General features: G+C 57.0%; 1 protein-coding gene across 3 annotated transcripts in view; it reads left to right on the forward strand.

The window, feature by feature from the left end:
* Positions 1-9,069: 9,069 nt before the first annotated feature.
* Positions 9,070-24,234, forward strand: part of AXIN2 (axin 2) — a 31,450-nt gene continuing 16,285 nt past the window's right edge. For 2 of the 3 annotated variants that reach the window (XM_080826125.1, XM_080826127.1), the window contains exons 1-3: positions 9,764-9,846; positions 11,939-12,864; positions 20,769-20,909. In XM_080826125.1, the coding sequence (XP_080682251.1) occupies positions 12,050-12,864; positions 20,769-20,909 (956 nt within the window). In that variant the 5' untranslated portion in view covers positions 9,764-9,846; positions 11,939-12,049. Of the gene's footprint in view, positions 9,188-9,763; positions 9,847-11,938; positions 12,865-20,768; positions 20,910-24,234 lie in introns of those variants that run through there. The other variant, XM_080826126.1, reaches the window with a different exon arrangement.

Raw genomic sequence — 24,234 nt, forward strand, 5'->3', positions numbered from 1 at the left:
CCCAGCCCCCTACCCCTGGGCTGTGGTTCACCAATTTCAGCAGGGAACATGGATCCCAGGCTCTACCGTTCACCAGGCTCTCCCACCCCAGGTAATCAGAGCCCCCACCTTGGGCCCTCCTGGTCAAATAGCCGTCTTCCTCCCCACCTTCCCCCAGACCGCAGGCTGCAGAGCTCAGGCACTCTGGCCTTTGGATCCACTCTGGGGTCCTGGTACCCGCTGCATCTTCCTCTTCCCTCCTGGCTTACCGGGAAAAGTTCCCTTCTTTGTGGGGAGGGGGTGGAAAACACCGTCCCAAGGGCACACTAGGCCCTCCATTGTCTTGTAGAGTGTAAGGTTGACACCTTTTCACAGGGAAATTCAGAGCGGGGACCCCCGGGGAGGCTGGCGAGGAGGAAGGAAGGCGGCCTTTGTCAGGATAGAAGAGGTTAAAGCTTAGGGTGGGGGCTGGGAGGGTCCTGTCTGTTACTGCTGGGAGGGTCCTGTCTGTTACTGCAAAGCCAAGTTCGGGTGAAGCGGCTAGACCTACAGGAAGTGGGTGGTCGCCTGAGAAAGCCGACTTGGGGTAGGGGAAGGCCTCATGGCCATGGGGCCCCCCCGCGCCCTGAGTGGCAGAGTTTTTCCAGGCAGGCTTCTTGGTCTTGACCTCTGGAAGCTGTCCTGTGGCTGGGGCTTCTCCAGGGCTCCCCCCAGCAGCCACTGGGAAGCCAGCCCGGTCTCTACTGGGCAGGCGGCTGTCTCACACCTGCCTTTCACACCTGGCTCCCTGTGCTCCCATCTTCTCTGACCTTGGCTTTGAGAAAGGGAGGAGGAGCGAGCCCCTTACTCAACTTGTTGCGACCCCGAGGCAGGGAGCTAAGTCCCAATCATCTTCTGATGTGTGAATTAACGGATTCAGGTGCAGAGTGGCACACAGGTAGACAGATTAAACGCACTGAACAAGTTGACCTTGAGAAAAAATTTTAATTCTGCAAAAAAGAAATAGTTCAGAGAGAGGGGAAATGGTGTTTTCAATTAAAACACTGTCTTCTCATCGTGGCCCCTGTTGGTAGTACCATGCCCCAGTCTTCCATGTCTGGAGACCTGGGTTAGCTCAGGGTGGATTTTTTCCACTTAATTTTTTTCCTAACATCCCCAGAGTATTGGGGTGATGTGTCGAGATTATCAAGACAGATTTTGTAGCTTCGCTAACTACTGTATCTTTTTTCCACACTCAAAAAGTATTATTGGGGAATATTTATTAATGGGACATTAGTAACAGGAGGAGACACTTAATCCACACATTCTAAATTTGGTGATACTCATATTTTTGCTAAGAAAATTATTAAGTACTGTGTCCTGAGCAGCCAATGGTTACATGGTCACATCAACAATACAAACACAAAAAAAGACTTCCCCAGAGTTGTTCTGGGCCACTCCATTCAGGAATTCTCTCCCCCAAATCCAAATTCAGTGATAGGAATTCAGAAGATTGCTTTACAAATATCATTAAAGGGGCACCTGGGGGGCTCGGTCGTGAAGCGTCTGCCTTCAGCTCAGGTCATGGTCCTGGGGTCCTGGGATCGAGCCCCACATCGGGCTCCCTGCTCCACGGGAAGCCTGCTACTCCCTCTCCCACTCCTCCTGCTTGTGCTCCCTCTCTCGCTGTGCCTCTCTCTGTCAAATAAATAAATAAAATCTTTAAAAATATATATCATTCAAAGAATGATCCCCAGCCCCTCCTACTTCTGGCCTCCCATCTGAATCCCAAAGATACCCTCATTAGCAAATCTTCGCCCAGGTTCCCTATCACTCCCCTCTTCTAAATCTGAAGCAATAAATAATATTCGTAATTACCTTCTAGACAGATAAGTCCAGTCTCTCCTTTTCCGCGGGGGGGGGGGGGCGGGGCGAGGGGGACCCCAATAACTTGGGCAAAGGTGGCAGTAGGGTAGATGTTGTTTTTGAGTGTGATCAAATGTCACTAGCCTGGAACTCAGGAAAATCTCAAAACGATTTCGGTTTTGCGTTTCATAACCTATTTGGAGAAATCTGATATGTTTTTACAGAAACATCCAGTAACCTTGGAAGAACCTCAGACGTGTTATAATGATTGCAGGCTTACTCTTGTCGCCGTTCCCCCCTCAATGCGCTGTTGTGTGTAAGTGTGGAAAAGGCTCCTGGAACCCGGATGGACTGCCACTTGGTCCCCAGCATGAGCCCTGTTAGCCGACAGAGCACACGTCTCAGGGACCTGTCTGGTTGGCCACGCCCCTTAGGAAAGGAAGCCTCTTAATCCGTGGGTCCAGATTCTGGGCGTGGCTTAGCCAGCCTCTGTCTCCACTTGGTCCACGCCCCGACGGGGGTGGGGGGTGGTTAAGGAAGGTTAATGCTGGGCCTACCCGAGCCTGAAGGCTTAGCTGGGTAGGACTCAACTTCCAAGATCACCCACTGGGTTAGTGGCAGGCCTTGTTCGTTGCCACAGGGGCCTCCCCCCTCCAGAAGTCGGCCTCACGATCCTAAAAAAGCACCCAAGAGAGAAGTCACAATCTTTTTATAATCCAATCTCAGAAGGAACATCCCGCCCTGTCTGCCGTATTCTGTTGGTTGGAGGCAAGTCAGCCAGCCTCAGCACGCTCAAAGGGAGAAAATGACACGGGGCAGAGTGCCCGGACATAGGGCTTATTGAGGTCTGCTTCGAGGATGCCAACCATGATGCCCCATGACACAGCAGCTAAAGGCTTCACTCTGCCATGAGGATGTCAGGACCCAGCCCCGGGACCTGGGCCAGCATCCGTGCCAGTGGGCCTGTGTCCATGTTATATCCGTTGTGCAACGTTTCACGTATCACCCACGTCCACAACGGGGTTCAGCTGTGGACCGGGCTGAGGGAGGCAAAAAATAGCAAAAACATGGTGCCTTCTTCGGAGCCCATGGTTGAGCAGGTAGGGCAGGTGTTTTGCTAGAGGTGAGGCCCAGGTGCCACGGAACCACAGAGAGGAGTGTCCCCCAGTTCGGGGGCGATAAGGCAGGGGAGGAATGAAGAAGCTGAGAGGGTGGCCTGCTGGCCAAGGGCATCTCAAGCACAAAGGCACAGAGCAGTAGAAGACAGGAGCCACCGTGAGGGACCGCCCTCTGCAGGGGCCTGGGAAGCCAGCAGGAGGCAGAGCTGGAGACCAGGCAGGACCAACCACCTTGGGCACCATACGATGGGCTTTGGGCCTTGTCCTGGAGGATATCTGTGGCCAAGAAAGGACTGGAAGCCAGGGATGATACAGTCAGTTCTGGAGTACAGAATGGTCTCTATGGTGGCATCATGTCAGGGGCCCCAGGGGCAGGGGGCTCTACTGCAGGCCGGGAGAACAGAATGTTCTGCTGTTCCTGGCAAGAGATGAGAAGAGCCCGAGCCCTGGTCGGTGGTTGTGGATACGGGGAGAAGGTGGTGACTGTAGGAGATTTTTAGGAGGCGGAATCAACAGAGCTGGATGACTGAGTGGGGACGGATGAGGGAGTTGAGCCATCTAGAAATGGTCCAGGTTTCTAACGGAGGCAGTAGGGCGATGTGATGTCACTGCCTACCAGGAGGACAGCTGGTTTCAACAGGGACAAAGTAGGTTTTCTTTTCAGGTGCCAGCCTTGCGCCCCCACCCAAAGTCTTGATGATGAGGGAGGTCGTGAGAGAGGGCAGGGCATAGGTCTGGGAGGCCCCGTCTTTAGAGGGTGGGGCTTGGACCTGCAGGTGGGGCAGGAGATCGTCCAGAAGACATTTCAGGGGAAAGGAACCCAGGGGAGGAGCAGCCTGCAAGGACTGGGGGTGGGGGGTGGGGGCGGGAGGCATGCGGAGCAGCAGGAGGTAGAGACGCTCCTGGTAAGAAAGTCCTGTCAGATAAGGGGGAGCTCAACTTGCGGGGAGCAAGGCCGCAGCCACGTGAAGCCAGAGCCGGAGCGAATCATCCCACGAATTTGCCCATTAGGGTGGATTTCACCTGCCTGGAAATGCTCTTTGAAGGGGGCAAGACAAGCGGGGTTTGAGGAGACAATGGATGGGAGGAAGTGTAGACAGCAAGTGTAGACTCCTCTCCAAAGACATTTGCCAACACATTATCTGAGCGCTCCGAAGCCCGCTGAAGTCGGCAGGGTGGGGGCCGCTTACGTAATAAAGCAGCACGCTGGGCCCCCCGGGTGGCTCGGTCAGTTAAGCATCGGCCTTCCGCTGGAGTCACGATCTGGGTTCCAGGGATCGAGTCCCGCCTCCGGCTCCCTGCTTGACTGGGAGTCTGCTTCTCCCTCTGCCCCTCCCCCTGCAAACTTTTGCACAAGCTCGAGCACGCGCGCGCTCTCTCTCTCTCTGAAAAATAAATAAAATCTTAAAAAAAAAAAATTAAGTAGCACGCGGAGGACTTGACAGAGAGGCGTTTCTTCCACCAGAAGGCAATACCCAGAGCCTCTCCAGGTGTTCTGGAGCAGCCTGGACTCTGCCTAGCCTCCCGGCCACCCGCAGACCAGAGAGCACTCATTCAGCTCGTGGGGATGCTCGGAGCAAACGGAGAAACTGACGTGAAAGGGTAAAGGAACCCATTCCAAGTTTGGCAAACCTTCACTTTCCAGAAGCTGTGTCTAAGGAGCGGGAGGACACATCGGGAGCAGAAACCAATGTCTACGGAGAGAGCTTGGCAACGCAGACCTATTTACCAGCAAGGTTTCACGGGGAGCCACTGCGCATGCTCCGCCAGCGCCTCCTCTCCCCTTTCTCCCCTCCTTTCCCCAAAGCAGCCTCTCCCGTGGGCGCGTCTGCTTGACACCCTGGAGAAGAAAATGTCAAAACTCGGAACCTCTTCCTGGATTTGTTTGGGTATTGGTGGTCTCTCCTGGCTGGGAGCTCAGGCAACAACTCTTAAAAAGCCAGACTCTGAGATGATGCATGGCAGTGTGCCAAAGGCCCGGCCGTTTGTAGCTCCATTTATAATAAATAGGAAACGCACTCGAAAGGAAATCAGATTAGGAAGTTTTACACTATTCGCTCTGTTTTAAATTTAACATTTAAATGACGTGTTATCATTCGCTTTATTAACAAATAGTAGTTTCCCCAACACTTCTCTCTGGATAGGATTTCTGAGAGAAACCTCCCCTTCTCTCCCGTGGCTTCAAAATTTCCACCTTGACGTCCCAGTCCCTGCTCTGGTAGGGGAGAGCGAAGAGGAAGGGGGGCGCTGGTGGGGGGGAGTGGAGTCTGCCTTTTCCTCTTCCCTTCCTCCTCTCCGGTTCCATGAAAGTCAGTCCTCCCTTAGGTGAACCGGCCCCACTGAGATGCCCATGGAAACACCTGCCGCCCGTCCGGGACTTGATGGATAGCCCAGTTCCAAGGGTCAACGTGATCCCTGAGCAGGGGCAGAAGGACATATGTTTCGGTGGAATTTCAGGCTGAAGCCCTGGGGTGATTCTTTTAGGAAGACAGCCCCAATCCTGTTTATTAGCTCCGCAGTGGAAGTCAGGACTTGAGATGCTCAGGTCCCCCTCTTAGCCAGCTCTATCCGGGGTCTCCTCACCGGCAGGAGGGAAAGAGGATGGATCAGGAGTCAGAACCTTCCATAGGGTTCAGCCCAGCTCCAGCCTGGGCGGAGTGATCTTGGGAAACAAACAACTCTTCACCTCCCGCTGGCTTAATCCTAAAAGGCGGGTTGGATCAGATAACACTTTAAGAGTCCCCCGGCTGGAAAATTTGGATGTTTCATTTTGGGTACAGGAGAGGGCTGTTTTTGAGAGACGGCAGGAAAGCACAGCCCCTTTTCCCCTCCCAGCCTGCTCTCCTCCCTGCAGGGAAGGTGGCAGGGCTGGCTCCCCTCTGTGGGACCTCCCTGGCAGCCTCCAGGTCCCCCGCTCCCAGGAATGGGCCTCCCAACTGGAGGGCATCTTTGCTTTGGGGGCGCTGCGTTTCTTCCCAGAATGGGAAAACAGACCATTGAGGGAACAGTTTGGAGGGGCTCCTGCATCTCAAGCATCTTGCCGGACGTTTATTTGCGTTATTGCTTATCCTCACAACAGGCTTCTCAGGGCTGTTTCCTCCACTCTGCAGGTGAAGGAAAGGTTACCTGTGTCCTTCTCCGCCTCCCTCCTCAAACAAAGGTACATTGTCTAAGGTGGCACTTTTCCAAAGAAACAAAAGACAAAGTCACTGAATCTTAGAAAACCATGTCCTGGGTCTGAGCTCTCTGAATTCACAGCTTGTATGACTTCCACACCAGAGGGGTTTTGGGGGGCGGGTGACCAAAGTTTGGAGATCTGGCCGGATGCTTCCCAGCCCTCGTTTTCTGGGATCCTAGGATTTTAATCTGATACGTAATTCCAGAAAGGACTTATAACACTCTCTGCTTTATTAAACTTGTCTGCACTAAGGCAAAGTAGGCTGTTTATCCTCTATAGGGTTTTGCTTTAAAGGAGGGGGGAGAGTGAGCATGTGCAGAAATACATCACCTTGCTTTCCAGTTTCCAGGCAACTGTGCAGGATTACAACAAGTCACGTGATATCACTGCTGCCAGGGAGAAGGGGAAAATGGAAAACTGTGCTATCTTGAGAAAGGGGCTGGGTATACGCAAAGGACTTTGGATTCTCTTCCAGAAATATTATCAACAAGTAGTCAAAGACCCGGAGCCTTGAGAGGGCTCCTGGCTTCTCCACACTTGGCCCAGCCTCCTGCTGGATGGGAAATGTGCCACCAGATCTGAAGCCAAGGGGGAAGGGGAAAGGGCAGGGGTGAGATGGAGGGGGAGCCGTTGGGTCAAGGTGACCAAGCACCTGTTCTGGAAATCAGTCTCTCAGAGGGGTCATTAATGAGAAGACGCGAACCAAACCAGGCCCGTGTCTGCATCCCCATCTCCCTTCCCTCCTTCCTGCTGCTGCAGCCCTGGGATAATGAGGGAGCAGGAGGGTCTTTGGTTCAAGCCGAGCCTGTGATGATTAGGGCTGGCTGGGGGGCAATGAAGGGTCAGTGGGGACAGCTGGGAGGGGAGGGAAACCACCCATGAAGACCAAGTTTCCACTTCCTTTTTTAAAGCCTCCTCTTTCTGATCATTGTTTATTTGATTTTGGATGTTTTGATTTTTCTATCTCCCCTCCCCCACATTGTGCGTGTGTGCTTGTGTGCGTGTGTGTGTACACGCACATGGACGCCGCTGTTGTTTATATCGTAGAAACTTCTGTGGCAATTTATTCCCCCTCCGTATACACTTCCGTTCCTGTAATAGCACCCTCTGTGGCCTTTAAAGGAGGGGGGAGAGTGAGCATGTGCAGAAATACATCACAGGGACAGCTTGGCTCCTGGCTCTCGTGGGGTCGCAGAAGGGGGTGGGTGTGTCCTTGGCCATGGGTCCCACATACCAGCATTCCGGAAGGCCAGGCTCTTAGACGGAGCCGACCTGAAGTGGACTGGTTTCCAGTTTCCTCACACCCAGCAGTTGTCCCAAGGCAAAGATGAGTCATCCTGCCACACTCTCGCACAGGCCCTCCCAATTTGCCCCGAGGTGGCCATATTTCATAGCCTGGACTGTGGGCTTGCAGCCAGCCTGGCTGCCTGGGGAGGTGAGCCCAGAGGGGCGGAACGTGGACACAGACAGGCAGGTATTGGGAAGTGAGATGCCACCCACCTGGCCATTCGGGAGCTCCAAAGTCTGAGCTGCGAAGGACTCTCGCCCCTTGTCCCAGCCAGCCCCATAGACAAGGGGAGGTGGAGCACAGTCCCTGCTGCCTGCCCTTTTCCAGCAGATCGTGGGTGTTGCCTGTGCCTTCTCTTTTCCTACGGAATCCTAAATAGACACATTTCTTGCGTGTTTCCAAGTTCTGAAGGCCTCATGACAGGTTAGGGGCACCTCTGCATTGGAAAGCGTTGTCATCCATTAAGTTCAACAAGCAAGTAAAAAAAGAAAAAGTGAGTAGAGTGGGACACCCCAAGCCTCACTCATCACCTTCAGTGCTGGGCTCCCCTTTTCTCTTATGGAAACGATCTGATTGACACCTTTAAGTTTCTCAGGAAGAGGAAAATTTAATAGCTTATCCTATGAGGGATCAATCCTATAGCAAGAGATAGTCTAGGTTTGTGGCATATTTTCTTGTTACCTTATGTGAGAAGAGAAGGCTGTGCCTCATAAACATTACTGGCGGCATGTGGGGAGGTGACATTCAAAGGAGACAGTGGGTGAAGAGTTTTCAATCCATTAAAACTGCAGATCAAGGAGAAAAAAGACATTCCGTGTCTGTTTAATATGGAACATATGGGAGGCTGGGGGATGCCTGCCATAGCGTGTTGGGAATGCAGTTGTTACAGAAAGATGTTCTATATGTGCACAAAAAGGGTTCTGGAGGCCAGGTTGGGAATTTGTAGTTAAATCTTCAGGGAACTGAGGCATGCTTCTTAACGAGGCGTCAGAGCCCATCTGGAGCCCTCAGGCCTGTCCTGGCAGATTCACACCCCCAACTTCACACATCCACAAAAGTGCGCGGTGGTTCTAACCCACACTTAGATACACGCGCACAGGGGCACACGCATGCCTTCTGCGTGCAGGCCCGCGTTGGCCCTATGACACTTGGCCAGTGGATCCCAGGGCTGGAACTCCCTTCGCAAGATCCTCGCAGCCCAAATTCCCAGGGAAACTTGAATAGAGGTGGAAGAGTGTTTGATGATAGAAAAAAAAAAAAAAAATCTGCTTGCTTGCAGTTCTCGCCATGGCCAGAATGCTACAATAAACTGTTGCTTTCCAGAGCCTGGGAGGGCGAGGGCAGGCAGGGGGGGGAAGCCAGAGCAAAGAGGCCGCAGAACTTGAAAGACGGAGTTGGAACTCGGGCCGCGAGCGCGAGCGCCCCCCGGGGCGGCGGGGGCCGGGCAGGGGCGGAGGAGCACCCGGGAAGGGTTAACGCGGGAGCCGAGCGTGCGGCGGAGGCGGGCCGGGCCGGGCCGGGCGGGCGCGGGGCGCTGTCCCTTTAAGGCGGGCGGCGCGGGCCGGCCGAGCGCGGCTGTGATTGGCGCGGCGGGATCACTGGCTCCCCGAGCCCGGCCCGGGGGAGTCGGCTGGAGCCGGCTGCGCTTTGATAAGGTCCTGGCAACTCAGTAACAACCCGAGAGCCGGGAAATAAAAATAACCCCGCGCTGCAATGGACTTCGGGGCCGCCCGGCGTCCGAGGCGCCCGTCTCCCCCGCCGAAAGCCCTGCTGTAAAAGGTGGGGGTGGAGGCGCGGCCCCAGCGGAGCCGCTTCAAAGAAACCCCCCTCGGACAGGGGGCGAGGTCGCGCCGAGCCGCGTCGCGGGCGCCAGGGCCGGGAGGGGGTCCGGCCGGGCCGAGCCCGGGCCCGGAGGGGCGGTGTGAGCCGGCCGGCCCCGGGGAGGGGCGGCAGGGGCACCGGGGGGCGGCCCGGGGCGCGGCCGGCGCGTACCTCCCTTTCAGGACCGTGCGCTCGGCTCGCGCCTTTGAAGTGCACAGTTAAATCCACAGCGCAGTTTTTGTTGGAAGCGCCCGGAGGACATTTGGTGCGCGGAGTGACTGCTGGAAACAGGACCTGTGTTGAAAGCCGTGCCGGGCGGGGGCCGGAGGGGCCGGGGGCGGCCGCGGCGGGGGCGGAGGCCCACTCGGGTCTTTTGCATAAAAGGGGCGGCGGAGCGCGCCGCTTCACCCTCCCTCCGGGTGGAGCTCGCTCTAATCCCGGGATTGTTGTTTCCCCGCACCCCCCTCCCCTGCCGCGCGACTCCCGATGTTCCCCGACGCCGGGACCGGCCCGGGGGGGCCCAGGGCTGCCGCTGCGAGCCGATCCGGGGGCCGGGGCCGGGGCCCTGCCCGGGGCGCCTGCGAGGTCTCGCCGCGGAGCGCGCCCGCGGATCAATGGTGAGTGCCGAGGCCGCGGCGGCCGGGCGGCCCGCGCGCTTTGATGTGCCGGCGGCCCTTTGAAGTTGGCAGGCCGGCTATTTCGGGGCGCTCTCCGGGCTGGCGCGGAGGGGAGCGGCGGGCGCGGCGCCCGGCGCTCCGGGGGGCTTGGCCGGACCGCCCCGCGCGCCTTGCGCCCGGGGCCCCCTCCCCAGCGGGGTGGCGGGGCCCCCGGCGGAGAGACTTCTGCAAGTGGCGGCTGCGGCGGGGGCGGAGAGGGGGCAGATTCCCCCCCTCCCCACGCCCGGGGGTCGCGTCGCTGTCGTTGTTATGGATGTGAGTCGGGGTGTGAGTGTGTGCGAGAGTGCCTTTGGAAGGTGGGATGAAAGGGTGGCGGCGCCCCCCGCTTGCCCTCCCCCCGCCCCCTCCCACTCCCCCCCCCCGCTTCTCCCTCCGCCCCCTCCTCGCCTCCCGCCTCTCTGTCCCCCTCCCCTCCTCCCCTCCCGGCCGCTGGTCCGCGCTTAGGGGCCCCGAGCACTGGCCCAGGCTCAGTCTGCGCGCAGGAGCGGCCCGAGCCCGGGGCGCCCGCGTCCCCCGCGTCCCTCGCGTCCCTCCTCCCAGCCCGGGCCCCGCGCCCCCGGCCACCCCGGCCCCTTGTGCGGAGAGGCAGAGACTCCGCGCGTCGCCATTTCTGGACTAGGCTGCTGCTTTCCGTGCCTCTTCGCGAGCGGCGGCGCCGGGGACCGACCCGCGCCCGGGCTCCGGGTGCCGCGAGCGCCTCCCGGGGCTCCGGCCCCGCGCTCGGCGGCCCGCTCGCCGGGGCTCTGGACGCGTTCGGTTGGATTTGGGCCGGGGGGGCGGGCCGGTGGGGCTCGGCGGAGATGAGAGCCCGGCCTTGGGCCGCCTTCGTCTTCCAGGTAACGGGGCCGCCCCACCTTCCCTCCGCCCGGGCAGCGCGGCGCTCCCGGCGGCCCCGCCACTCCGCCGGCAGAGCTGCCCAGCCCGGCCCCCCGCGAGGCCCCTCGTTCGGGGTCGCGCCCCATCCCCCCCGGCCCGCCCCTGCCCTCCTTAGTTTGATCCTTCCCGTGCTGGGGAAAGCGGCGTGTTTATTGGTTAGATAAGACTTTTTTCTTTTGGAAAAAAGACAGGATTGAGGTCAGTAGAGTTTGGGATTCTTGGCACAGGCAGTGGTAGCGAGAGACGGTTTCTGATCCGGTTTTGTAGGGTTTGTGGCTCCGGGAGGTGAGCTGGGGGCGGGAGTGGGGGCGAAGGGGGCGGCGGGTCCTGAGGCTTTTCTGCCTCTCTCGCAAAGTTTGAAGATCAAAGTCTTGTCTGAGTGAGTTGATTTCTGGTTTGGGGGAACGGGGAACACAGAGGTGTAGACTGAGCCGGATTCTTGGCGGGAGGCGGGGGCGCCGCGAACATTTACATCTGGGTGGAGGGGGGCGTTTTCCAGCTGGGAGCCCATTCCGCCCCTTGCTGGGCGGGCTTCTTTCTCGGTCGCGGATCTTCTGAATTTTTAAGGAGTGGGAAGGGGGAGCGCCCAGGGAAGGGGTGGGTGGGGGGGAATGGGAACCAGATGCCGGGGAAGGGCACGTTTGGAGCTCGAGTTATCTGTGCCGAGAGCCGAGTGGGGGAAATTTACCGAAATTGGTTTCACCTGCACACAGCCCGGCGGCTCCGTGTGCGCGTCTTTGGAGTTGATGCTATCGGGGGAGGGGGGACGGGGGGAGCAGAGGGGAGGGGAAGAAAGCGCAGCGGAGCCCGTGCGGAGCTGAGATTGCCCTGCGTGCACCCCGGCCCAGGGGCTTTTTTGGAAGATTCAGGCTTACACCTTCCAGGCCCTTCCGCCCCCACCTCCCACCCTCCTCGCTCCCAGCTCACCTTCCCCGCCCCTCCCCCCCCAATTGTGCAGGGAGCTCAGATTTCGCCTCTGAAAAAGCAGCGTCTGATACTTTAGATGAGCACCTCGCAGATAGCTGGGTTGCTTGATTTGAATTTGAGGAGTTGAAAAGCCTGTTTACTTTCTTGCTTTGATGTTGGGTAGATCTGGTTTTGATTAGATCAATACCCCTTTCTCTCTCCCTACCTCCCCCCTTCCTTTTCTTTCCAGAAAGGAGGCTCAGATGAGCCCCTGCTGACTTGAGAGAGAAAGAGAGACCACGCTGATTGCTGAGAGGAGCTGGGGGAAGAGGACAAACTCCGGAGGAAGAACTGCCTCACCATGAGCAGTGCTGTGCTGGTGACTCGCCTCCCAGACCCCAGCAGCAGCTTCCACGAGGATGCCCCCCGGCCCCCAGTCCCCGGGGAAGAAGGGGAGACCCCGCCGTGCCAGCCCGGGGTAGGAAAGGGCCAGGTCACCAAACCCATGCCTGTCTCCTCCAACGCCAGGCGAAACGAGGATGGGTTGGGGGAGCCCGAGGGGCGGGCGTCCCCGGATTCCCCTCTGACCAGGTGGACCAAGTCCTTGCACTCCTTGCTGGGCGATCAAGATGGTGCTTATCTCTTCCGCACTTTCCTGGAGAGGGACAAATGCGTGGATACCTTAGACTTCTGGTTTGCCTGCAATGGTTTCAGGCAGATGAACCTGAAGGATACCAAAACTTTACGAGTAGCCAAAGCGATCTACAAGAGGTACATTGAGAACAACAGCATCGTCTCCAAGCAGCTGAAACCGGCCACCAAAACCTACATAAGAGATGGCATCAAGAAGCAACAGATTGATTCCATCATGTTTGACCAGGCGCAGACCGAGATCCAGTCGGTGATGGAGGAAAATGCCTACCAGATGTTTTTGACTTCTGATATATACCTCGAATATGTGAGGAGTGGGGGAGAAAACACGGCTTACATGAGTAACGGGGGACTGGGGAGCCTCAAGGTCGTGTGTGGCTATCTCCCCACCTTGAACGAGGAAGAGGAGTGGGCCTGTGCTGACTTCAAGTGCAAACTGTCACCCACTGTGGTTGGCTTGTCCAGCAAAACCCTGAGGGCCACAGCGAACGTGAGGTCCGCCGAGGTTGTTGAGAATGGATACAGGTAAGACTTTGTGGGGGGAGGGGGGGTGTCTCTCCGGGGAGAGGGCTGGGGGCCGGCGGCAGAGGGGAGTGGCAGGGGCCGGTGTGGGCTTTGCAGATGTTTTGAGTTAAGTGGGATGGATGGTGGGATGGATAGGCCGCTGAGGCTGAGGAAGGTCTGTTGAGAGCTAGGACCGCTGGCCACGAACCCTTTGATCTTGGCTTGTCGTTGTTAAAAGTGGGGAGAAGCACCGCACACAGCTGAATCTCAGCCTGCAGTCTTCCAGGACTGACTTCAAACAGTGGCAAGCAGTGTTCATTAATGCGGGTTACTTATTATCCTGGACCAGTCTTAGAAGGCTGAGAGAGGGAGAGGGAGAGAGGGAGAGAGGGAGAGAGAGAGAGAGAGAGAGGGAGAGAGAGAGAGAGAGAGAGGGAGAGAGAGGACAGCAGCTTTTGATGCCTCTGAGTCACTGAGTACACTAAGCGCCGGTTTTGGAAGGGGTCACTCACCACTCATCAGTAGTGAGAGGAATGAATGTGGCCAGGGAGGCAGCTGGGTTGTGGAGGCCTAGGGAGCAGCGTGCGCACCCACTGGACGTGGGGGTAAGTGGGGTCTTTTGAACTCTCCGTGTAGAGGAGAGCCAGCAGCTGGCTTAACTGAGGCTGTGTGGTTCTCTTTGTACTTTGGGTATCCACCCGGCAAGAAACCCTCCTAACTAGGGAAGGTCCTGTGACTTTCCCGAAAAAAGGACCCTTGGCTTTAGAGTCCGCTGGTAGATTAATCTAGATTTTAAATGCTGGCGGCCCGAGGCTCAGACCTCCTTGGACGGTTCTGTTGCTTAGTGCTGGCGGACAAGAGTCTTGGATGGAGAGGACGGGGCCCTGGAGTACTTTCCCTTTTTGAGGCTTCAAAGATCAGCAGTCCTTTACAGAATGGCCAAGTCTTAAGATTCTTGACCTTTGACAGCAAGGTCAGACCTCCTGTTAGAAATGAGTTTTTCCGTGTCTCTCCCTCCCTCCCCCTCCAGATACCCCCAGTGAGTCTCTCGCTTCTAGATCCGCTGCTTGAGGCATGGCAGCGGAAGGGGTGGTGGGCATTTGATCGCTCTCTGCCTCTGGTATTTCTTAGTGTGTTTGGGGCCGGGATGCGGTCCGGTGGCTGCCTCTGTGGAGACTGCCCCCTTCCTGGCGGGGCCGCCTCCAGGGTCCCGCAGGAGCAAGAAGGGCAGGGTAGCCGCGTCGGAGCCTAGAAGCAGTGATTTAGGGGTGGCCCAGAGAACTTTTTTTTCCCCCTCCACGGGGAGTGAAGAGCTCGTTCTCCAGCCACCAGAGGGCGCTCCTACAGCTTTAGGCGCGGGTTCACCCACATTCAGACATCTGGTCTACACCCAAGTGGAACTCCATTGGCTTTTGAAAGGAAGTGGGGGATCACGTGAAAAGGAGTTGTTTCAGCATCTTTAAGCTTCTGGTGTCAGGTGGTTTTGCGGAAGATACTGGGTCGGGCCTCTGTGGCCAGGCAGTCACCAGGCACCTGCTGCCACGGCCCGCCGGTGCCATCAGGGAAACGTTCTGGTAAATGCCTTCTGGTCTCGCTGCTGCTCTAGGGGCTTTCCAACAGTGGAGCTTCTGTGTCTCCCAGTGTCAGGGCCCAGAGTGGCCCCTTTGGGAACAGCGGCCCCTTTGTCAGCAGCACCGTGTGTGGTTTGTGCGTGGTTTGGGATGTCACCGAAGAGAAAGTGCTCCCAGGCGGGACCCTGCTGCGACCCCTCCCCTTTGTGGGTGGGCAGTAGAGAGCCAGCCTGGGTGGGCCCCTCCCCCTTCCAGAGGCCTCCACTGGGATCAGACCAGGATTAAACTTTCCCCGAGATGACTCTGGTGAAGTTTTTGAGATTCTGGGGGCAGGGGTCAGAGATCCTTGGTGGTTCCAAGGTGTGGACTGTGGGCCTTGTTGATCCGTAGATGACACCTTCTCACCCACCCCTGCGGTCATCACACTCTATTTGTGGGTGCCTTTGCGCCCTGTTGGATTAAAATGAAGTGTTTTACCTGTACCACACGGAGCCCGCCACGTCTTGACTGGGCATCCTCTCAGAGAACCTAGGACCTATCCGGTTTCACTGGAACGTTCAGGATCTTCAGGTGGACACGGTATATTGGGAGGTGTCCCACATTTTTCCAGGGCCTGGCTTCCAGCCCTGTCCACTCATCACTACATGGTTGAAGTCTTTCTAGCCCCACATGTCCTTCTCTGTGATGACTGGGCACCCTCCCTCCTGCTTGTGTCAAGCTCGCTCTTAGGATCAAAACACTGGACGAGACAGCCCTGGTTATAGAGGGAAAGGTTCTGAACTCTCGCGAAGCCGCAGAATTCGTATCATTTAACTGTGATACGGAGTGGGTCCGGGAAAGGGGCGGCCCGGTTCGGATGCCTCTCGGCTTGCAGCCCGCACTGCCTGGAAGCCCACCTTCCCAGGCCTCCGCTTCTCTGCGAGTTGGACTTCAGCCCGGGTCTCGTCAGCCAGCTCCCGGGATGTGGGGCTCCCGGCCGACCCCCCCCCCCCAAAGTCCCGCCGAGGGGTCTGCTGTCCGCAGCCGCGGAGGAGCCGCCTTGGCCGCTGGGTGCCGGGAGCGCCGGCCCGGTTTCCAGGCCCCGTGTTTACCTTGGGCGCTCGGGGGAGGCCTCCTTTTTAATGACTTGTTTGTGTCCTCCCTGATTTGGTGTCAGGTTGGATATAAATAGTGGGAACCGAAGAGCGAGAATTATCCTCGGAGGGGAGGACTCTGGTTTGGGAGCGCCGGAGTGGGACGCCTGGGCTTTTGACTGGCTCCATAAATAACTCGGAGCCGAGTGACCCGCCGGTGGGAGCACGTGCCAGAGCCCGGCCCGCGGACGCGGAGGGCCACGGGCTGTGTGTGGAGGGGCGGTGGCATTCGGGGCTCGGCCTGGCATGTATTTTGGGAAGGAGACGGCGCTGGGCTCCCAGAGTGCTCCCTTGGGTCCTCCCCTGTCCGCCCCGGCCCTGGTGCCCTCCTGTGCCAGGCGGGTCTCCTGTGCCTACCGTTGGACCTCTTCTCTGGTCTCCCTTCAGATGAGTCGTCGGGCCTAGCAGATGGCCCTCTGCCGGCTCCAAGTGCTTCCTGTTCTCTAAAGAGCTCGCTCAGGAGGCCGGTTTTTGTGCGAAGCCACTGGAATCAAGCTCGGCCTCAGTGATCAAAGAAGATGATGCCACAGGAAAGATAGGCTGGGAGCAGTGGCCCCCAGTTAGAGGCTGGGCTCCCTGAGGGAGGCAGTTTGCCAAAACCCACTTGTGAGAGCTGGCCTGTTTCTAATGGCTCAGCCGCCCAAGGCCACCTGAGTGTCAGGCCCCTTACTGAATGCACCCCCCACCCCTGCCGCCATCTTGCCTTAGAAGATGCTTCTTGAAGAGGTGGTTGCCTTTGGGGCAGTGACTTTGGAGTACATTGTCAGAGGGCTTTTGGCAAGCCCTAAACGTGCAAATACTTGTTAAGTTGTACTCTTTTGAGAGAGGAGGCCCCAAACGGCAGGTCTCCGGTGCTCTCTGGGTGGCTTGGCCCTGGTGTGTGGGGGAGGGGGCCGGGGCCACAGCACGGGCATCAAGATAAGAGATAAGAACGGGCTGGAGAAGAAAAAAAGAAAGAGCCAGGGAACCATTTCCCTTCCCTGAAGGTCCCAGGGGCCCTGCTACCTGACAGCCCAAAGCCCTTTTTTGCCCATGGGCGTTGCAAACCGACAGGTCCGTCCAGTGCGGAGTCAGTACTGTAGGCCTCTGCTCTCTGTAGGAATTCAAAATCCTTGCAGCAGGGGCGCCTGGGTGGCTCAGTGGGTTAAGCCTCTGCCTTCAGCTTGGGTCCTGGCCTCAGGGTCCTGGGATCGAGCCCCACATCGGGCTCTCTGCTCAGCAGGGAGCCTGTTTCCTCCTCTCTCTCTGCCTGCCTCTCAGCCTACTTGTGATTTCTCTGTGTCAAATAAGTAAATAAAATATTAAAAAAAAAAAATCCTTGCAGCAACCATGGGAGCCTAACGGTCCTGAAGAACTAAAGCATCTGGGTACAATTACTGTAGCATGGTCGAGTTTCTTTCCCTTTTCTTTTTTCTTTGTTTTTAAAGATACACGAAAAAGGGCTCTAATCCATTTTCTCAAAATCGTGTGGCAATTCTGACAACGTTCCGGGTTCTTAAAAATCGAGTTTCTATCTCCACAACCCGTCCTCCCTCCTCTGTTACAATTGTAGGAAAACCCAAATACTTTCTTGCAGTCAAGCGAGCTAATAAGGGCAATATATTCCGTGTTTAAGGACGGTCACGCAGGCAGCCCTCTATTCGGGAAGTGGAGGAGGACGAGTTTATTTTGGGACCCATGTGTTTTGTGATCCAGTCCAATGAGTGCAAAGCCGTGAGCACACACGGATTTGAGTTCGGTGTCTTTGTGGTTGGGGAGGGAGGAGGGATTTGTCTGGAGTCATTTGCTTCCCAAAGAGGTTGACCTCAGGACCTTGTCGCTGAGGGAAAGCCGCAGAGACAGCAGCCGGTGTCTGAAGGCTCTTGAAGGCCCCGTGGGCTCTTTTGATCTCGTACTAATGCCTTTTAGACCAAAACACTTTACAGCCACCCATCAGATGGCCCCATGTCTGTTAAGGAACTTGAGCAAAGCCTAGAGCTCCCGCCTCACCCACCAGCTGGGGAGCCGCTGGCACAGGGGACCGACCTGGGCCTTGCCCTCACGGAGCTTCCGGTCTGTCAGGCATCCGAGGCCTTGACACCAACGCCGCGTGACCATAAGTCCTGATAAGTCCCGCGGAAGAAGGAAGAGCCAAACCCCCGACAGCTCTGTTTTCCTCAGCATTTGGTTTTTTGGAGGATTACCAACATCTCCCCAAATTACAGTGCCCTCGAGTCTTCGGAGATCGTAGGAATTTCCTGCCAATGGGCATGTTGGAGCCGGGTGTTCTTTAGGTGGAGAGCCCATGGCCATGGAGCTGGTGACTTGACCGTGGCCACCTGCTGGCCCGGAGCTAAGCCAGCACCAGCGTCGGCCTCCCCCCACGCCTGGTCCCTGTCAGGAAGGGCTTAGAGCACTTTCCTACCCCTGGGCTTCTGAAAGCTAGGAGGGGACCCGGAAGAAAGTTTCCTCGTCGGAGCGCCCCAGAGAGCAGGGAGCTTTGGGCTTTTTTAAAAGACTTGGGCAACTCCATAATCCTACCCCCTCCATGGTCCACTCGGACTGGTAGGAAGTGCTTTCTTCTTTCTGACTTAAAAGCCCATTTCCTCTCTCCTCTTGTCCTGCCTTTATTTTATTATTATTTTTTTAATACAGTTTTTTATGTTTTTTAAGATTTTTATTTATTTATTTATTTGACAGACAGAGATCACAAGTAGGCAGAGAGGCAGGCCGAGAGAGAGGGGAGGGGGAGAAGCAGGCTCCCTGCTGAGCAGAGAGCCCGATGCGGGACTCGATCCCAGGACTCTGGGATCATGACCTGAGCCGAAGACAGAGACCTTAGCCCACTGAGCCTCCCAGGCGCCCCTCTTGTCCTGCCCTTAGAGGCAGCTCCAGACACGGCCGTCCTCTCCTTCCTTCTGACTTCCCCTACCAACTAGGAGACATTCGTACTCCGTCATCTCTCCTCCCGTCTCTGCTCTTAAAAAAAGTCCACTGCCCTTCCTCCATTCCCACCACTCCTCTCTCTCCTGCCTTGCTGTCTGGAGATCCCATATCGAGGGCGTGGGACCAGGGCCAAGGCACGGAGGGCCTTACTGTCCTTGTGTAATCATCATAGCACATTCTGGGAGGTGGGGAGACTTCTTGCTCTCTACACTGAGGACAGGGCCAGTGTCTCAAGGACACTTTAAGGTCACTTGGTCCAAGGTATTCAACGGGTTCAAGTGGGACCTTCCTCATTTGCACTTGCTGGTCGATTCTGTACCAGCATCTGGCTGGATGTTCCAGTCTGGCTCAGGAGAACAGAATCATGGTCCCTGCTGACGTCGAACTCCTAGGGGAGCCTAGGTGTGGGTTCCCTGTGGCCACGTCTCCAGCCAGGTGGCCTCTGGCAAGGCCTTTGGCCTCCACCTGGGGCTCTGCCACGGTTGTGAGGCTGCAGGGTGACTGGGCAGTAGAGCACCTGCTGTGTGCGGGGGGGGGGGGGCACCCGAGCCCAGAACGGAAATCCTGCCTCTCCCGAGTGCCCCGTCTGTGGTGACACTTGACTGTTACTCACTGCTCTGTACCAAGGAGATTGGCTTCATTCTGGCTCTAAACGTTCCTGCTCTGGATGTCACGTTTCTCTTGTGTGCTCCCTCTGGCTGGAGTGCAGCCTTTCCCATCCCAGCTGCCCCTACGGAGGCCCTCACCCCGCACTGTGGCTGCGACCCCTGCCCACAGCCGACCCTCCTTCCATCCGAACCAGTGGCACGGCCCGGGTCCCACGTGCTGCTGGAACTTCTTGGACTCCTGAGGCTGGTGTTGGTATCAGGAGGCAGAAGGAGTCTGGGTGAGGGCCAAAGAAATCCGTGTCTTGCCAGCGACTCCCGGCTCTCCCCTGGGTGACTGCTGTCCTGCGCACTGGCGGGGTGGGCCTAGGACACCTCCCCTAGGTGGCTGCAAGCACGGGGGGCTGTGATGTGTGTGAAGGCGGGCCCCTCTCCGTGAGCTCACCCCTCCCCAGGGGTGCCCCTCTGTTCCAGAGGCCAGGCCACTGGTGCCTGGAGACCAGAGACCCAGGCTGGGTCAGGCCAGAGCCCAGCACCATGCTGCACACAGAGGAGGTGATAGGAGCCGGACGATGGCATGGAGAGGCTGCTTTGACCTTGCGTGAGTCCCTTTCATCTGCCGCCCCCAAGGCCGTCTTTAGAGACCTGTGCAGTGGCCTGATGGAATGGGTTCTCTCCTCTGGGCCTTCCTCTTCTCCCCCAGTTAATTTCTTTGCTCTTGGCTTAGACTTGGTGGGCCCAGTGGAGTATGCCAGGGTCTTTGTGACTTGACAGGCCCCTTGCTGGAGCCCGCTGACAACAGGGGCCCTAACTCCTCCTCCCCCACCCACTTTATGTCCTCCTCTAGTGACACAGGAGGAATGCAACCCAGCAGGGGACAGGCACACCGGTGGTCCTGGGAGGGCAGAATGGACAGGCAGAGGCCACTGAAACAAAGGGCAGGAGGACACCGGAGGAGGGGCCTGGACCTTCCTTTGAAACAGCCGTGTTGCCCATTCAAATCCTGCCTGTCTTGAGCGTAGCCCAGTTGCCTGGAAAAGGCAGGCCTGGTGGGGGGAGTGGGGCAGGGCCCAGCAGAGGCCCAGCTCCAGGTGGGGTGCAAGTTCTGAACCTTGTCTGGAGCTTTTCTGTCCCATCTTTCCAGTGTCCCAGACCCAGGGTGGAAGTGAGAAGGTGATGCCAGGCCTTGGGTCGCTTGAATCTTGGAACTATGCTAACAGACCCCGGATGGGGAGTTTGTGTGCCTAAGACCCCTGGGGGCCCTAAAACCGTGTTCTAGTGCAGGCTTGGCCTCGGTGGTGGGGAGAAGACCCTTCACCTCTACACACTTGCTCTTCTCTTTGGTTTGACGGCCTCCCCTCCTAGAGCAGAGTGCTGTGCCTTCCTCTGTCTTGAGTGTGCATTTAGCCCTTTGTAGGATCCCCTGGGCTGCTTATGGCTTCCTCTGTCCCCTGGCAGCCCTGCCCTTGGCAGCAGGGGAACCCAGCCTGCTTTCTTCCCGGGGTGAACCGGTGGCTCAGCTGCCCTCCCTGAAGTAGCCCCAGCTGTCTGCCCAGGTGAGCGGCTGGGCCCGGGCCGCAGGTTGGCCTGGGCGCATGGCGGGATCGTGCCCTCGCTTGACCCCGCGTTGCCTGGTCTCCTGGGTGTCTGGTGCGAAGCCGTGATGCGCCACGCTTGTGCTTCTCCCGCAGGTCCTTCAAGAGGAGCGATCCCGTTAATCCGTACCATGTAGGCTCTGGCTATGTCTTTGCGCCGGCTACCAGCGCCAACGACAGTGAGATATCGAGCGACGCACTGACGGATGACTCCATGTCCATGACGGACAGCAGCGTGTAAGTATCCCGTAGCCTTGTCGTGTCCACGGTGGGCAGGGTGACCCGCCAGGCCAGCTGACTGCAGACTTCAGCCCCCCGAGGCTGGCCTTGCAAAGCCCATCTGGGCGTGTGCGGACATTTGCTTGGTGGTGGTGGTGGGGGTGGAGGGGGGCGTGTGCCGGGGCTGTGGCGCACCGGTGGGGTGTGGAGGGCAATGGGGTCATCCGGGAGGTGGCGAGCTTAGAGCCTTGGAAGGAAAGTTGGCTGGTGGAAATCTAAAGTAGGGTAGAAGGTTGAGATGACGATCCATGGAGTTCCTGAGTTCAGAAAGCCATCTTCTGGTTGTCCGTTGCCTTTCTTCCGTGGTGGACGTGCACGGCTGGTCTTGAAGCCCAAGGTGTCCAGTCTGCAGCACCGGGAGGTGGGATACGGGGTGGCGTAGGAAGGATTTGTGTGTACGTGTGTTGGTTGTTTCCGAAGGACGAAGCGTTGATGGTGAGGGTCAGAAAGCCTGAGCTCTGTGAAGGCCCCCGGTGCGTGAGGATCCCTCGTGGACGTGTTCAGGGGGACGTCAGTCAGCTTACTACGTGCTGGCGGGGTGCCTGCTGTGTGTCAGCTTCCGCCGCTGAGTAGGGCCTCTCTCCAAAGTTGTCTGATCTGGGATCTGTGGAAGACGATTGCATCTGGCCTACTAAGGGTTTGCTCCTTTCTTTAAAAAAAAAAATTTATTGTTGAAGTATGGTTGACACCACGTTCTAGTAGTTCCAGGTACCCAACATCGTGATCCCGTCATTCTGTACATGGCTCAGCGTTCACCACGACAAGTGTAGCCCCCACCTGCCACCAGCCCGCGTTGCTACAGTGCTGTCGACGAAAGTCCCCATTGCCGTACTCTTCCTCTCCGTGACTGACTTACCGTGTAACTGGGGGTCTGTACCTCTTGGCGCTCTTTGCCTATTTCGCCCACCCCCACACCCCTAGAGTTTGTTCCTTTGCTTTCCAAAAACAGTCCAAGTCGTCAGCCGGCAAGGTCTGAGGGGGTCAGCAGGTGGGGTCTGTCAGGTGGGGTCACAGTTTGCACTAAAAGTCATCAGAAGTCATGTAGTGGTCATTGCTGTGTGGAGAACAGCCATTCTTTCTGTCTCATCACTGTGTGTGTGTGTGTGTGTGTGTGTGTGTGTGTGGAGCGGGGCACCCCATCTCTTGTCATCCTTTGGAATTCTGATTCAGGAGAGCCAAGGGAAGTAAAGCCTGGAGTTGGGCAAAAGTCCCCCAAGAGCCCACCCAGCGTCCAGTTGAGAATCGCCATTCCAGAAAGGGTCTTTGAAGACGTTCCACAGGTGTGTTTGCAGCGGGAACCTCCTTTGCCAAGGGGACAGTTTGGAAGGGCAAACCCACTGAACCATGTATCATGGCATAGGTAGAATTTGTTCCTTTTAGCAGCCTCACACTGGACCGTCTCTTCTTGCGGTTCATTGGAAATGATCTGGTTTCCATTGGCCAGTGTCCTGTGTTTTGGCCTGTGGCATGGGCTGCTTGGAAGGGAAGTTGATACGGTTGGTTCGGGATTCCACGGTTGGTCTTCCCAGTGGCTTTCCTTGTGTTATCTCAGATCCCCCTGTCAGTCAAGGGAGGGAGAGCCACAAGGTGACAGGTTCCATTTTACTCCAAGAAGAGCATTTTGGCGTTAATGAGGACAGAATAAGGGTACACCTCTTTCATCCAACATGGAGAAATGAGGGGTTCTGTGGAAGTTAGTTTCCTGTCCAAACTTGAGAAAAGTTACCCTTTGATGGTCACAGTCCTTAAAACAATACCTTTTTCCCTGTGTTAATCGAGTAGTATGAGGCGTAATTTATTGCTTGATCTCAATCATTAATATCCGATCTGTTTTCATGCTATATTTTAGTGTTCCCTCCCAGCGCACAAGGCCACGTAAGGCCGTCTGCCCCTGCACAGGCATACTGGCAGCACCCCCACTTTTGGAAAAACGGTTTTCCATTTTTCTCTCGGTCATTCTGCCTACTGCCACATTTTGCCATACTCTGTGTGCTTGCTTCTAGCAACGCTACTCCTTTAGCTTTTATTTGTGGATTGTGTGTGGAGGGGGCGGTCTTAGCGTCTTGAGTGAAAGAATTAGTTGGGTTGGAATGAGGGTGTTAAGACTGTAAGGCTTCTGTTTGGTTTTCTTAAGAGGCTGTTTTTGACTGGCTTTCTGGCCCTTGCCTGCGTGTCAGCCCCCCACCATGGAGGCCCTGTTCTGGGTTTGTGATGAGCTAACTTGGGTGTAGTCCCCATGCCTGTCTGAGCCCCACGAGAGGTCAGGAGGCAGGTGGTCACTTGTGACTCTCACAGCTGGGACAGTAGGGCCTTTTGCTGGTGCAGGATGAACTCTCCTCCAAGGCCCATGCCTTTTGCCTGTCACTTCCCTCCCCGCAAACACAAGTGTTTTCGACATAGGGTGTTGGGAGGACCCATTGGGAATGAGACCTTTAAGCCACTTTGAGTTCCTTTTATCTATTAGGGATCCACACTGCTTTCTTTCTTGAATGGTTTCGGGGAGGGATAGGAGGGAACAAGTTCTAACTTCTCCCGGGCACTGGCCCCACCCCTTCATCAGCCCCTTCCCAGAAGAACCTTCTCAGTTTGTCTTTTTGGAGATGACTTGAAAGTTCTCGCCCTTCCCATGTCAGCGGAGACACTTGTGGACATGAAGCCCCGGCTAGCCCCTGCCTGGGACCGGGGAGGTTACCTTGGCTAGTCAGCTGTACTAGGTCTCTGGGGTAGGGCATGGTGGGCCAGTAAACTCCACGTGGATATAGGGCCAGGAAAGGGCGAGCCCCTCGATGCGTCACTTTCTCTTTGGGGCATGCTAGGTACCCCTGGGTCCCGAGTGGCAGGACATCAGGTCCAAAGGCAAGGCTTGGGGCCCCAGGGCCTCAGTATTGGGTCTCACCTTCTTGACATCAGTGTTACGCGCCTCGAAGCCTTCTCCCAGCCAGATAGGCGTGTCATCCCTGAGCTACCAGCGCAGCTCTACCCGTCGGGCAGGGTCATGCCAACTTGGGGCAAATATCTCATCAGTGTGGGGTCCTCCTCTCTCTCTGGAGTTGTTTGTCCAGGGCCATTTATCTCATGCAGACCACAGTGGGGGCAAAGTGTTCTCTGGAATAAGAACCCGTCCTCTGGGTGGTGGGTGGGGGTGGGGCTCCTCTGGGTCTCGGGCAGCCAGGTGCTGGGCGTCCCTGGGCCGTCCTGCTCCTGAAGGCTTGGTGCGCACGGAAAGCCCGGGCTGGGCGAGCCACTTTCTGGCCGGCTGGCCCAGGGTGGGTGTGATCTGCCC

This window comes from Martes martes (assembly GCF_963455335.1).
Source record: "Martes martes genome assembly, chromosome: 16".
Classification (NCBI taxonomy): domain Eukaryota; kingdom Metazoa; phylum Chordata; class Mammalia; order Carnivora; family Mustelidae; genus Martes; species Martes martes.